This window comes from Pseudoliparis swirei, chromosome 6, assembly GCF_029220125.1.
Source record: "Pseudoliparis swirei isolate HS2019 ecotype Mariana Trench chromosome 6, NWPU_hadal_v1, whole genome shotgun sequence".
Lineage (NCBI taxonomy): Eukaryota > Metazoa > Chordata > Actinopteri > Perciformes > Liparidae > Pseudoliparis > Pseudoliparis swirei.
The window spans coordinates 28,606,412-28,619,999 of record NC_079393.1 but is presented as its reverse complement, the minus strand read 5'-3'; the positions used below and the strand labels follow the sequence as shown (position 1 = coordinate 28,619,999).

The following is a 13,588-nucleotide window of genomic DNA, read 5'->3' as shown; positions in this document are numbered from 1 at the left end:
GAGGGGGGGAAAGGAGGGGGAGGGGGGGAACCACGAGAGGCAAGGAGGGAAAGAGGGAGGGGACCCGGGGGGGCCCAGCCACGGAAACCAGGGGCCGAGGCCCACGAGGACCCGGCCGGGGACCAGGACACGGGGACCACGGAGACCAGGGACCCACCGAGACCACGGGACCCAGGGACCACGAGGACCACCAGGAACCACGAGACCACGAGGGACCCGAGACCGAGGACCGGGGGACCACGAGGACCAGAGACCACGAGGACCAGAGGGACCACGAGGGACCAGGACCCGGAAGGGCAGAGACACGAGGACCACGGGGACCACGGGGACCAGGAGACCAGAGGACCACGAGGACCAGGAGGACCAGAGGACCAAAGAGGGACCAGGAGGACGGGGACCAGAGGACCACGAGGACCACGAGGGACCAGGGACCGGGGGACCGAGGGCCCACGGAGGGACCACGAGGGACCACGAGGACCACGAAGGACCACGGGGGACCAGAGGGACCAGGAGGGACCAGAGGACCAGGGGACCAGGAGGGACCACGAGAAAGGGCCACGAGGACCCGAGGACCGGAACCAGGAGGACCACAGGGACCACGGGGGACCAGGAGGCCACGAGGACCAGAGGACCACGAGGGACCAAGGACCAGAGGGACCAGAGGACCAGGAGGACCAGGAGGACCATGAGGACCAGGAGGACCACGAGGGACCACAGGGACCACGAGGACCGGGAAACCAGAGGGACCGAACCGAGGGACCGGCCAGGAGGGACCAGGAGACCACGAGGGACCAGGAGGGACCACGAGACCAGAGGAGGGAACCAGGGGACCACGAGGGACCACGAGGGACCAGGGGGGACCCAGAGACCAGGAGGGACCGGGGACCAGGAGGACCACGAGGACCAGAGGCACGAGACCAGAGGCCCCGAGGACCAGGAGGACCAAGGAACAGAGACCACGAGGGACCGGGGCCGAGCCACGAGGGACCACGAGGGACCACGAGAGACCACGAGGACCACGAGGACCAGAGGGACCAGGGGGAAACAGGAACACAGGACAGAACCACGAGGACCAGGAGGAACAGGACGACCAGGGGCCACGAGACCCGGAGGCCAGGGGGACCACGAGACCAAGGGACCCGGGGGGGACCCAGGCCACGGGCCCCCAAGGACCAGGAGGCCCGAGGACCAGAGGCCCAGGGACCACGAGGACCAGAGGACCACGAGGCCAGAGGACCAGGGGACCACGGGGCCGAGGGACCACGAGACCACGGGGCCAGGGGGCCACGAGGCGGGGCCCGGAACAGACCACGAGAACGGACCACGAGAACCAGGAGAACCACGAGGACCACGAGGACCGAGGCCGGGACGGGGGACAGAGACCACGAGGGACACGAGCCGAGCCACGAGGACCACGAGGGAAAGGGACCACGAGGACCAGAGGACCACGGGGACCGGGGGGCCCGGGGGGGACCACGAGACCAGAGGACCACGAGACCACAGGACCACGAAGGGACCCAGGGCCGGGAGACCACGAGGCCCAGGAGGGACCACGAGAACCAGGAGGACCAGAGACCGGGGACCACGAGGCAACCACGAGGCCCGGGGACCACGAGGACCAGGAAGACCAGAGCCAAGGACCGGGGCCACAGGCCAGGGACCACGAGGCCAGGACCCAGAGGACCACGGACCACGAGGCCCAAGGACCACGAGACACGGGGCCAGGGGCCACAGACCAGGGGGGAAAGGACCACGGCCGAGACCAGGCCAGGAGGCCGGGGAACCAGAGGGCCACGAGACCACGAGGGGACCACGGGGACCAGGCCAGGACCACGAGGACCACGAGAACCACGGAACGAGGACCAGAGGACCAAGACCAGGACCAAACGAGCCGGACCAGGGACCACGAGCCACGAAGGACCACGAGGACCACAAACCACGAGGACCAGGGACCGGCCACGAGGACCAAAGGGAAACCCAGGAACGGGGCCACGGGACGGGCCCCGGGGGCCCGAAGACCCGCCAAAACCCGGAAAACCCGGCCAGAACAGCCCCCAACCCGGGCCCAAACGGCCGAACGGCCCAAGCGGCCCCGGGAAAGGCCCACGCCCAAAGGCCCAGAACGGCCCAGGGAAAAGAACCAACGGACCCAGGGAAGGGGCCCGAACGGGCCCGGCCCAAAGGCCCAAGGGGCCCAAAGGCCCGGGGAAGGCCCCCAGGCCCACAAACCCGGCCAAAGGCCGCCAGGGCCCAAACGGCCAAAAGGGCCCGGAAAGCCCAAAGGCCGGGCCCCATTGTTGGGTTCCCAGACTTTTCCACAGGGTTCCACTTATTTAATCCTTTGTAAGTGTTCCTCTATTGTTACATGTCCCTCCATTGTTACGTGTTCCCTATTGTTACGTGTTCCCTCTATTATTACGTGTTCGTCTATTATTCGTGTTCCTCTGTTATTCGTGTTCCGTCTATTGTTACGCGTTACCTCTATTATTCGTTCCTTTTATTCGTGTTCCGTCTATTATTCGTGTTCCTCTATTCGTGTTCCTCTATTATTACGCGTTCCTCTATTATTACGTGTTCCCTCCATTGTCGTGTTCCATCTATTGTTACGTGTTCGTCTATTATTACGTGTTCCTCCATTGTTCGTGTTCCGTCTGTTGTTCGTGTTCCGTCTATTGTTACGCGTTCTCTCTATTGTTACATGTTCCATCTATTATTTACGTGTTCCCTCTGTTATTCGTGTTCCGTCTATTATTACGTGTTCCTCTGTTGTTACGTGTTCCGTCTATTGTTACATGTTACCTCTATTATTACGTTCCTTATTATTACGTGTTCCGTCTATTATTACGTGTTCCTCTATTGTTCCGTGTTCCTGTATTGTTAGTTCCTCTATTATTACGTGTTCCTCCATTGTTCGTGTTCCATCTATTATTACGTGTTCCGTCTATTATTACGTGTTCCTCCTCATTGTTACGTGTTCCGTCTATTATTCGTGTTCCGTCTATTGTTTCCTCTATTGTTACGTGTTCCATCTATTGTTACATGTCCCCTCCATTGTTACGTGTTCCGTCTATTGTTACGTGTTTCGTCTATTGTTACGTGTTCCGTCTATTGTTACGCGTTCCCTCTATTATTACGTGTTCCCTCTATTGTTACGCGTTCCCTCTATTGTTACATGTTCCATCTATTGTTACGTGTTCCATCTATTGTTACGCGATCCCTCTATTGTTAAGTGTTCCCTCTATTGTTACGTGTTCCGTCTATTGTTACGCGTTCCCTCTATTATTACGTGTTCCCTCTATTATTACGTGTTCCGTCTATTGTTACGTGTTCCGTCTATTGTTACGTGTTCCGTCTATTGTTACGCGTTCCCTCTATTATTACGTGTTCCCTCTATTGTTACGCGTTCCCTCTATTGTTACATGTTCCATCTATTGTTACGTGTTCCATCTATTGTTACGTGTTCCATCTATTGTTACGCGATCCCTCTATTGTTAAGTGTTCCCTCTATTGTTACGTGTTCCCTCCATTATTACGTGTTCCGTCTATTGTTCTGTTCCTCTATTATTACGTGTTCCTCTATTGTTCGTGTTCCTCTATTGTTACATGTTCCATCTATTATTCGTGTTCCATCTATTATGATCCTCTATTGTTAAGTGTTCCTCTATTATACGTGTTCCTCTATTATTCGTGTTCCCTCCATTATTCGTGTTCTCATTGTTACGTGTTCCCTCCATTGTTACGTGTTCCCTCTATTGTTACGTGTTATGTCTATTGTTACGTGTTCCCTCTATTATTACGTGTTCCATCTATTGTTACGTGTTCCGTCTATTGTTACGCGTTCCCTCTATTATTACGTGTTCCCTCTATTGTTACGCGTTCCCTCTATTGTTACATGTTCCATCTATTGTTACGTGTTCCATCTATTATTCGTGATCCTCTATTGTTAGTGTTCCTCTATTATTACGTGTTCCGTCTATTGTTGTTCTCTATTATTACGTGTTCCTCTATTATTACGTGTTCCGTCTATTGTTACATGTTCCGTCTGTTATTCGTGTTCCTCTGTTGTTCGTGTTCCATCTATTCGTGTTCCATCTATTGTTACGTTCCTCTATTGTTAAGTGTTCCTCTATTGTTACATGTTCCTCTGTTATTCGTGTTCCTCCATTATTCGTGTTCCATCTATTATTCGTGTTCCGTCTATTATTACGTGTTCCTCCATTATTCGTGTTCCGTCTATTATTCGTGTTCCTCTATTGTTACGTGTTCTCTGTTGTTACGTGTTCCATCTATTATTCGTGTCCTCCATTGTTACGTGTTCGTCTATTGTTACGTGTTTCATCTGTTATTACGTGTTCCGTCTATTGTTACGTGTTCCTCTATTGTTACGTGTTCCTCTATTATTCGTGTTCCCTCTATTGTTACATGTTCCCTCTTTTGTTACATGTCCCCTCCATTGTTACGTGTTCCGTCTATTGTTACGCGTTCCCTCTATTGTTACGTGTTCCATCTATTGTTACGTGTTCCGTCTATTATTCGTGTTTCATCTATTGTTAAGTGTTCCCTCTATTGTTACGTGTTCCCTCCATTATTACGTGTTCCGTCTATTGTTACGCGTTCCCTCTATTATTACGTGTTCCCTCTATTGTTACGCGTTCCCTCTATTGTTACGTGTTCCCTCCATTGTTACGTGTTCCATCTATTGTTACGTGTTCCGTCTATTATACGTGTTCCTCCATTGTTCGTGTTCCTCTATTATTCGTGTTCCGTCTATTGTTACGTTCCTCTATTATTACGTGTTCCATCTATTGTTACATGTCCCTCCATTATTACGTGTTCCGTCTATTATTCGTGTTCCCTATTGTTACGTGTTCCGTCTATTATTACGTGTTCCTCTATTATTCGTGTTCCTCTATTGTCACGCGTTCCTCTATTATTATGTGTTCCTCTATTATTCGTGTTCCTCTATTATTCGTGTTCCTCTATTGTTCGTGTTCCCTCTATTGTTACGTGTTCCTCTATTATTCGTGTTCCTCTGTTATTACGTGTTCCATCTATTGTTCGTGTTCCCTCCATTGTTCGTGTTCCGTCTATTATTACGTGTTTCCTCTATTATTACGTGTTCCGTCTATTTACGTGTTCCTCTATTGTTACGTGTTCCGTCTATTATTACGTGTTCCCTCTATTATTACGTGTTCCTCTATTATTACGTGTTCCCCTCTATTATTACGTGTTCCTCTATTGTTACGTGTTCCATCTATTATTCGTGTTCGTCATTGTTACGTGTTCCTCTATTGTTACGTGTTCCTCTATTGTTACGTGTTCCTCTATTATACGTGTTCGTCTATTATTACGTGTTCCTCTATTATTCGTGTTCTCTATTGTTACGTGTTCCTCTATTATTCGTGTTCCTCTATTGTTCGTGTTCCATCTATTGTTACGTGTTCCTCTATTGTTCGTGTTCCTCTATTGTTACGTGTTCCTCTATTGTTTCGTGTTCCTCTATTATTCGTGTTCCTCTATTATTACGTGTTCCTCTATTGTTACGTGTTCCGTCTATTATTCGTGTTCCTCTATTATTCGTGTTCCTCCATTGTTACGTGTTCCGTCTATTATTACGTATTCCTCTATTATTACGTTCTGTTATTCGTGTTCCTCTATTATTACGTTCCATCTATTATTACGTGTTCCATCTATTATTACGTGTTCCTCTATTGTTACGTGTTCCTCTATTATTCGTGTTCCTCTATTGTTCGTGTTCCCTCTGTTATTCGTGTTCCTCTATTATTACGTGTTCCTCTATTATTACGTGTTCCATCTATTATTCTGTGTTCCTCTATTGTTACGTGTTCCATCTATTGTTACGTGTTCCTCTATTATTACGTGTTCCTCTATTGTTACGTGTTCCTCTATTATTCGTGTTCCCTCTATTATTCGTGTTCCATCTATTGTTACGTGTTCCTCTATTGTTACGTGTTCCTCTATTGTTACGTGTTCCCTCTATTGTTACGTGTTCCTCTATTATTACGTGTTCCTCTATTATTACGTGTTCCTCTATTATTACGTGTTCCCTCTATTATTACGTGTTCCTCTATTGTTACGTGTTCTCTATTGTTACGTGTTCCATCTATTATTACGTGTTCCATCTATTATTCGTGTTCCTCTATTATTCTGTTCCTCTATTGTTACGTGTTCCTCTATTATTCGTGTTCCTCTGTTATTACGTGTTCCTCTATTGTTCGTGTTCCTCTATTATTACGTGTTCCTCTATTGTTACGTGTTCCTCTATTATTACGTTCCCTCTATTATTACGTGTTCCTCTATTATTCGTGTTCCGTCTATTATTACGTGTTCCTCTATTATTCGCGTTCCTCTATTGTTACGTGTTCCTCTATTATTCGTGTTCCTCTATTGTTACGTGTTCCTCTATTGTTATTCGTGTTCCTCTATTGTTACGTTCCTCTATTGTTCGTTCCCTCTATTGTTACGTGTTCCTCTATTATTACGTGTTCTCTATTATTACGTGTTCCATCTATTGTTACGTGTTCCGTCTATTGTTACGTGTTCCGTCTATTGTTACGCGTTCCCTCTATTATTACGTGTTCCCTCTATTATTACGTGTTCCATCTATTGTTACGTGTTCCTCTATTATTACATGTTCCCTCTGTTATTCGTGTTCCTCTATTGTTACGTGTTCCGTCTATTATTACGTTTCCTCTATTATTCGTGTTCCATCTATTATTACGTGTTCCTCTATTATTCGTGTTCCATCTATTATTACGTGTTCCGTCTATTGTTACGTGTTCCTCTATTATTCGTGTTCCCTCTATTGTTACATATTCCTCTATTATTCGTGTTCCTCTATTATTACGTGTTCCATCTATTATTCGTGTTCCTCCATTGTTACGTGTTCCATCTATTGTTACGTGTTCCTCTATTGTTACGTGTTCCTCCATTGTTACGTGTTCCGTCTATTATTCGTGTTCCGTCTATTATTCGTTCCTCTATTATTACGTGTTCCATCTATTGTTACGTGTCCCTCCATTGTTACGTGTTCCTCTATTGTTACGTGTTCCTCTATTATTACGTGTTCCTCTATTATTACGTGTTCCGTCTATTGTTACGTGTTCCTCTATTATTCTGTTCCTCTATTATTACGTGTTCCTCTATTGTTACGTGTTCCTCTATTATTCGTGTTCCTCTATTATTCGTGTTCGTCTATTGTTACGTGTTCCTCTATTGTTCGTGTTCCCTCTATTGTTACGTGTTCCTCTATTGTTACGTGTTCCGTCTATTATTACGTGTTCCTCTATTATTCGTGTTCCGTCTATTATTACGTGTTCCCTCTATTGTTACGTGTTCCTCTATTATTACGTGTTCCTCTATTATTACGTTCCCTCTATTATTACTGTTCCTCTGTTATTACTGTTCCTCTATTATTACGTGTTCCTCTATTGTTACGTGTTCCTCTTGTTCGTGTTCCTCTATTATTCGTGTTCCCTCTATTATTCGTGTTCCCTCTATTGTTACGTGTTCCCTCTATTATTCGTATTCCTCTATTGTTACGTGTTCCTCTGTTATTCATGTTCCTCTATTGTTACGTGTTCCCTCTATTGTTACGTGTTCCTCTATTATTACGTGTTCCCTCTATTGTTACGTGTTCCTCTATTATTCGTGTTCCGTCTATTATTACGTGTTCCTCTATTGTTACGTGTTCCCTCTATTATTGTTATGTTCCTCTATTATTCGTGTTCCTCTATTATTACGTGTTCCATCTATTATTCGTGTTCCTCTATTGTTACGTGTTCCATCTATTATTCGTGTTCCATCTATTATTCGTGTTCCCTCTATTATTACGTGTTCCTCTATTATTCGTGTTCCCTCTATTGTTACGTGTTCCTCTATTATTACGTGTTCGTCTATTGTTACATGTTCCTCTATTATTCGTGTTCCTCTATTATTACGTGTTCCCTCTATTGTTACGTGTTCCTCTATTATTACGTGTTCCGTCTATTATTCGTGTTCCCTCTATTATTACGTGTTCGTCTATTATTCGTGTTCCTCTATTGTTACGTGTTCCTCTATTGTTACGTTGTTCCTCTATTGTTACGTGTTCCTCTATTATTCGTGTTCCGTCTATTGTTACGTGTTCCTCTATTATTACGTGTTCCATCTATTGTTACATGTTCCTCTATTATTACGTGTTCCTCTATTGTTCGTGTTCCATTGTTACGTGTTCCGTCTATTGTTCGTGTTCCGTCTATTATTACGTGTTCCTCTATTATTACGTGTTCCTCTATTGTTACATGTTCCTCTATTATTACGTGTTCCATCTATTGTTACATGTTCCTCTATTATTCGTGTTCCTCTATTGTTTCGCGTTCCCTCTATTGTTACGTGTTCCCTCTATTATTACGTGTTCCGTCTATTATTACGTGTTCCCTCTATTATTACGTGTTCCCTCCATTATTACGTGTTCCGTCTATTGTTACGTGTTCCCTCTATTGTTACGTGTTCCGTGTATTGTTACGCGTTCCCTCTATTATTACGTGTTCCCTCCATTGTTACGTGTTCCATCTATTGTTACGTGTTCCGTCTATTGTTACGTGTTCCCTCCATTGTTACGTGTTCCGTCTATTGTTACGTGTTCCGTCTATTGTTACGTGTTCCCTCTATTATTACGTGTTCCATCTATTGTTACATGTTCCTCTTATTCGTGTTCCTCTATTATTACGTGTTCCTCTATTGTTACGTGTTCCGTCTATTGTTACGTGTTCCGTCTATTGTTACGTGTTCCCTCTATTATTACGTGTTCCCTCTATTGTTACGCGTTCCCTCTATTGTTACATGTTCCCTCTTTTGTTACATGTCCCCTCTATTATTCGTGTTCCCTCTATTATTCGTGTTCCTCTATTGTTACGTGTTCCGTCTATTGTTACGTGTTCCTCTATTATTCGTGTTCCTCTATTATTACGTGTTCGTCTATTATTCGTGTTCCTCTATTATTACGTGTTCCTCTATTGTTACATGTTCCTCTATTGTTACGTGTTCCATCTATTATTCGTGTTCCTCTATTATTACTGTTCCTCTATTGTTAAGTGTTCCTCTATTGTTACGTGTCCTCTATTATTCGTGTTCCTCTATTATTACGTGTTCCTCTATTATTACGTGTTCCCTCTATTATTACGTGTTCCTCTATTGTTACGTGTTCCCCTCTATTATTCGTGTTCCTCTATTATTACGTGTTCCTCTATTGTTACGTGTTCCTCTATTATTCGTGTTCCGTCTATTGTTACGTGTTCCTCTATTATTACGTGTTCCTCCATTGTTACGTGTTCCATCTATTGTTACGTGTTCCTCTATTATTACGTGTTCCTCCATTGTTACGTGTTCGTCTATTGTTACGTGTTCCGTCTATTATTACGTGTTCCTCTATTGTTCGTGTTCCATCTATTGTTACGTGTTCCTCTATTATTACGTGTTCCTCTATTATTACGTGTTCCTCTATTGTTACGTGTTCCCTCTGTTATTCGTGTTCCTCTATTGTTACGTGTTCCTCTATTATTACGTGTTCCTCTATTATTCGTGTTCCGTCTATTGTTACGCGTTCCCTCTATTATTACGTGTTCCGTCTATTGTTACGTGTTCCGTCTATTGTTACGCGTTCCCTCTATTATTACGCGTTCCCTCTATTGTTACGCGTTCCCTCTATTGTTACGTGTTCCCTCCATTGTTACGTGTTCCATCTATTGTTACGTGTTCCGTCTATTGTTACGTGTTCCCTCCATTGTTACGTGTTCCGTCTATTGTTACGTGTTCCGTCTATGGTTACGTGTTCCCTCCATTGTTACGTGTTCCGTCTATTATTACGTGTTCCGTCTATTGTTACGTGTTCCGTCTATTGTTACGCGTTCCCTCTATTATTACGTGTTCCCTCTATTATTCGTGTTCCTCTATTATTACTGTTCCATCTGTTACGTGTTCCTCTATTGTTACATGTCCTCTATTATTCGTGTTCCTCTATTATTCGTGTTCCTCTATTGTTCGTGTTCCTCTATTGTTACGTGTTCCTCTATTATTCGTGTTCCTCTATTATTACGTGTTCCTATTATTACGTGTTCCGTCTATTATTACGTGTTCGTCTATTATTACGTGTTCCGTCTATTATTACGTGTTCCTCTATTGTTACGTGTTCCTCTATTATTACGTGTTCCTCTATTGTTACGTGTTCCATCTATTATTCGTGTTCCATCTATTATTCGTGTTCCTCTATTATTCGTGTTCCCTCTATTATTAAGTGTTCCTCTATTGTTACGTGTTCCTCTATTATTACGTGTTCCTCTATTATTACGTGTTCCTCTATTATTACGTGTTCCTCTATTATTACATGTTCCCTCTATTGTTACATGTTCCATCTATTGTTACGTGTTCCATCTATTGTTACGCGATCCCTCTATTGTTAAGTGTTCCCTCTATTGTTACGTGTTCCCTCTATTGTTACGTGTTCCCTCCATTGTTACGTGTTCGATCTATTGTTACGTGTTCCCTCCATTGTTACGTGTTCCCTCTATTGTTACGTGTTATGTCTATTGTTACGTGTTCCCTCTATTATTACGTGTTCCATCTATTGTTACGTGTTCCGTCTATTGTTACGCGTTCCCTCTATTATTACGTGTTCCCTCTATTGTTACGCGTTCCCTCTATTGTTACATGTTCCATCTATTGTTACGTGTTCCATCTATTGTTACGCGATCCCTCTATTGTTAAGTGTTCCCTCTATTGTTACGTGTTCCGTCTATTGTTACGCGTTCCCTCTATTATTACGTGTTCCCTCTATTATTACGTGTTCCGTCTATTGTTACATGTTCCGTCTATTGTTACGCGTTCCCTCTATTGTTACGTGTTCCATCTATTGTTACGTGTTCCATCTATTGTTACGCGATCCCTCTATTGTTAAGTGTTCCCTCTATTGTTACGTGTTCCCTCTATTGTTACGTGTTCCCTCCATTGTTACGTGTTCCATCTATTGTTACGTGTTCCGTCTATTGTTACGTGTTCCCTCCATTGTTACGTGTTCCGTCTATTGTTACGCGTTCCCTCTATTGTTACGTGTTCCATCTATTGTTACGTGTCCCCTCCATTGTTACGTGTTCCGTCTATTGTTACGTGTTTCATCTATTGTTACGTGTTCCGTCTATTGTTACGTGTTCCCTCTATTGTTACGTGTTCCCTCTATTGTTACATGTTCCCTCTTTTGTTACATGTCCCCTCCATTGTTACGTGTTCCGTCTATTGTTACGCGTTCCCTCTATTGTTACGTGTTCCATCTATTGTTACGTGTTCCGTCTATTGTTACGTGTTTCATCTATTGTTACGTGTTCCGTCTATTGTTACGTGTTCCCTCTATTGTTACGTGTTCCGTCTATTGTTACGCGTTCCCTCTATTATTACGCGTTCCCTCTATTGTTACGCGTTCCCTCTATTGTTACGTGTTCCCTCCATTGTTACGTGTTCCTCTGTTACGTGTTCCGTCTATTGTATTGTTACGTGTTCCCTCCATTGTTACGTGTTCCGTCTATTGTTACGTGTTCCGTCTATTGTTACGCGTTCCCTCTATTGTTACGTGTTCCATCTATTGTTACATGTCCCCTCCATTGTTACGTGTTCCGTCTATTGTTACGTGTTTCGTCTATTGTTACGTGTTCCGTCTATTGTTACGTGTTCCCTCTATTGTTACGTGTTCCGTCTATTGTTACGCGTTCCCTCTATTATTACGTGTTCCCTCTATTGTTACGTGTTCCCTCTATTGTTACATGTTCCATCTATTGTTACGCGATCCCTCTATTGTTAAGTGTTCCCTCTATTGTTACGTGTTCCGTCTATTGTTACGCGTTCCCTCTATTGTTACGTGTTCCATCTATTGTTACATGTCCCCTCCATTGTTACGTGTTCCGTCTATTGTTACGTGTTCCCTCTATTGTTACGTGTTCCGTCTATTGTTACGTGTTCCCTCTATTGTTACATGTTCCGTCTATTGTTACGCGTTCCCTCTATTATTACGTGTTCCCTCTATTGTAACGCGTTCCCTCTATTGTTACGTGTTCCCTCCATTGTTACGTGTTCCATCTATTGTTACGTGTTCCCTCCATTGTTACGTGTTCCGTCTATTGTTACGTGTTCCGTCTATTGTTACGCGTTCCCTCTATTGTTACGTGTTCCATCTATTGTTACATGTCCCCTCCATTGTTACGTGTTCCGTCTATTGTTACGTGTTTCGTCTATTGTTACGTGTTCCGTCTATTGTTACGTGTTCCCTCTATTGTTACGTGTTCCGTCTATTGTTACGCGTTCCCTCTATTATTACGTGTTCCCTCTATTGTTACGTGTTCCCTCTATTGTTACATGTTCCATCTATTGTTACGCGATCCCTCTATTGTTAAGTGTTCCCTCTATTGTTACGTGTTCCCTCTATTGTTTCGCGTTCCCTCCATTGTTACGTGTTCCCTCTATTGTTACGTGTTCCCTCTATTGTTACGTGTTCCCTCTATTGTTACATGTTCCATCTATTGTTACGCGATCCCTCTATTGTTAAGTGTTCCCTCTATTGTTACGTGTTCCGTCTATTGTTACGCGTTCCCTCCATTGTTACGTGTTCCGTCTATTGTTACGTGTTCCCTCTATTGTTACGTGTTCCGTCTATTGTTACGTGTTCCGTCTATTGTTACGCGTTCCCTCTATTATTACGTGTTCCGTCTATTGTTACGTGTTCCCTCTATTGTTACGTGTTCCCTCTATTGTTACGTGTTCCCTCTATTGTTACATGTTCCATCTATTGTTACGCGATCCCTCTATTGTTAAGTGTTCCCTCTATTGTTACGTGTTCCGTCTATTGTTACGTGTTCCCTCTATTGTTTCGCGTTCCCTCCATTGTTACGTGTTCCCTCTATTGTTACGTGTTCCATCTATTGTTACGTGTTCCATCTATTGTTACGTGTTCCCTCTATTGTTAAGTGTTCCCTCTATTGTTACGTGTTCCCTCTATTGTTACGTGTTCCCTCTATTGTTTCGCGTTCCCTCCATTGTTACGTGTTCCCTCTATTGTTACGCGTTCCCTGCATTGTTCTCACCCTGCATCTGGACCAGGAACTCCGTCTTGATGCGGCGGGCGGCTTCGCTCTCGTTCTCGTTCCTGGAGCCGCAGAGCGAGTCGACCTCGTCGATGAAGATGATGGACGGCTTGTGCTGGCGAGCCAGATCAAACAGGTTCTTCACCAGCCTGGGGGGGGGGGGGTGAGTGAGTGTATGTTATGCGTGTGTGTGTTGTGTGTGTGTGTATGTTGTGTGTGTGTGTATGTTGTGTGTGTATGTTATGTGTGTGTGTGTATGTTGTGTGTGTGTATGTTATGTGTGTGTATTAATATTATGTGTGTATGTGTGTGTGTGTATATTATGTGTATATGTTATGTGTGTATGTTATATTATGTATATGTTATGTGTGTGTATGTTATGTGTGTGTATGTTGTGTGTGTGTATGTTATGTGTGTGTGTATGTGTGTGTGTGTATGTTATGTGTGTGTGTATGTTGTGTGTG

At 44.4% G+C, this 13,588-nt stretch overlaps 1 protein-coding gene across 1 annotated transcript in view; it reads right to left on the bottom strand.

The window, feature by feature from the left end:
- vps4a (vacuolar protein sorting 4 homolog A) overlaps positions 1–13,588 on the bottom strand; it is a 39,335-nt gene that overhangs the window by 10,916 nt on the left and 14,831 nt on the right. Inside the window, exon 6 of the mRNA XM_056417348.1 lies at positions 13,125–13,273. Within this exon, the coding sequence (XP_056273323.1) occupies positions 13,125–13,273 (149 nt within the window). The remainder of the gene's footprint in view (positions 1–13,124; positions 13,274–13,588) is intronic.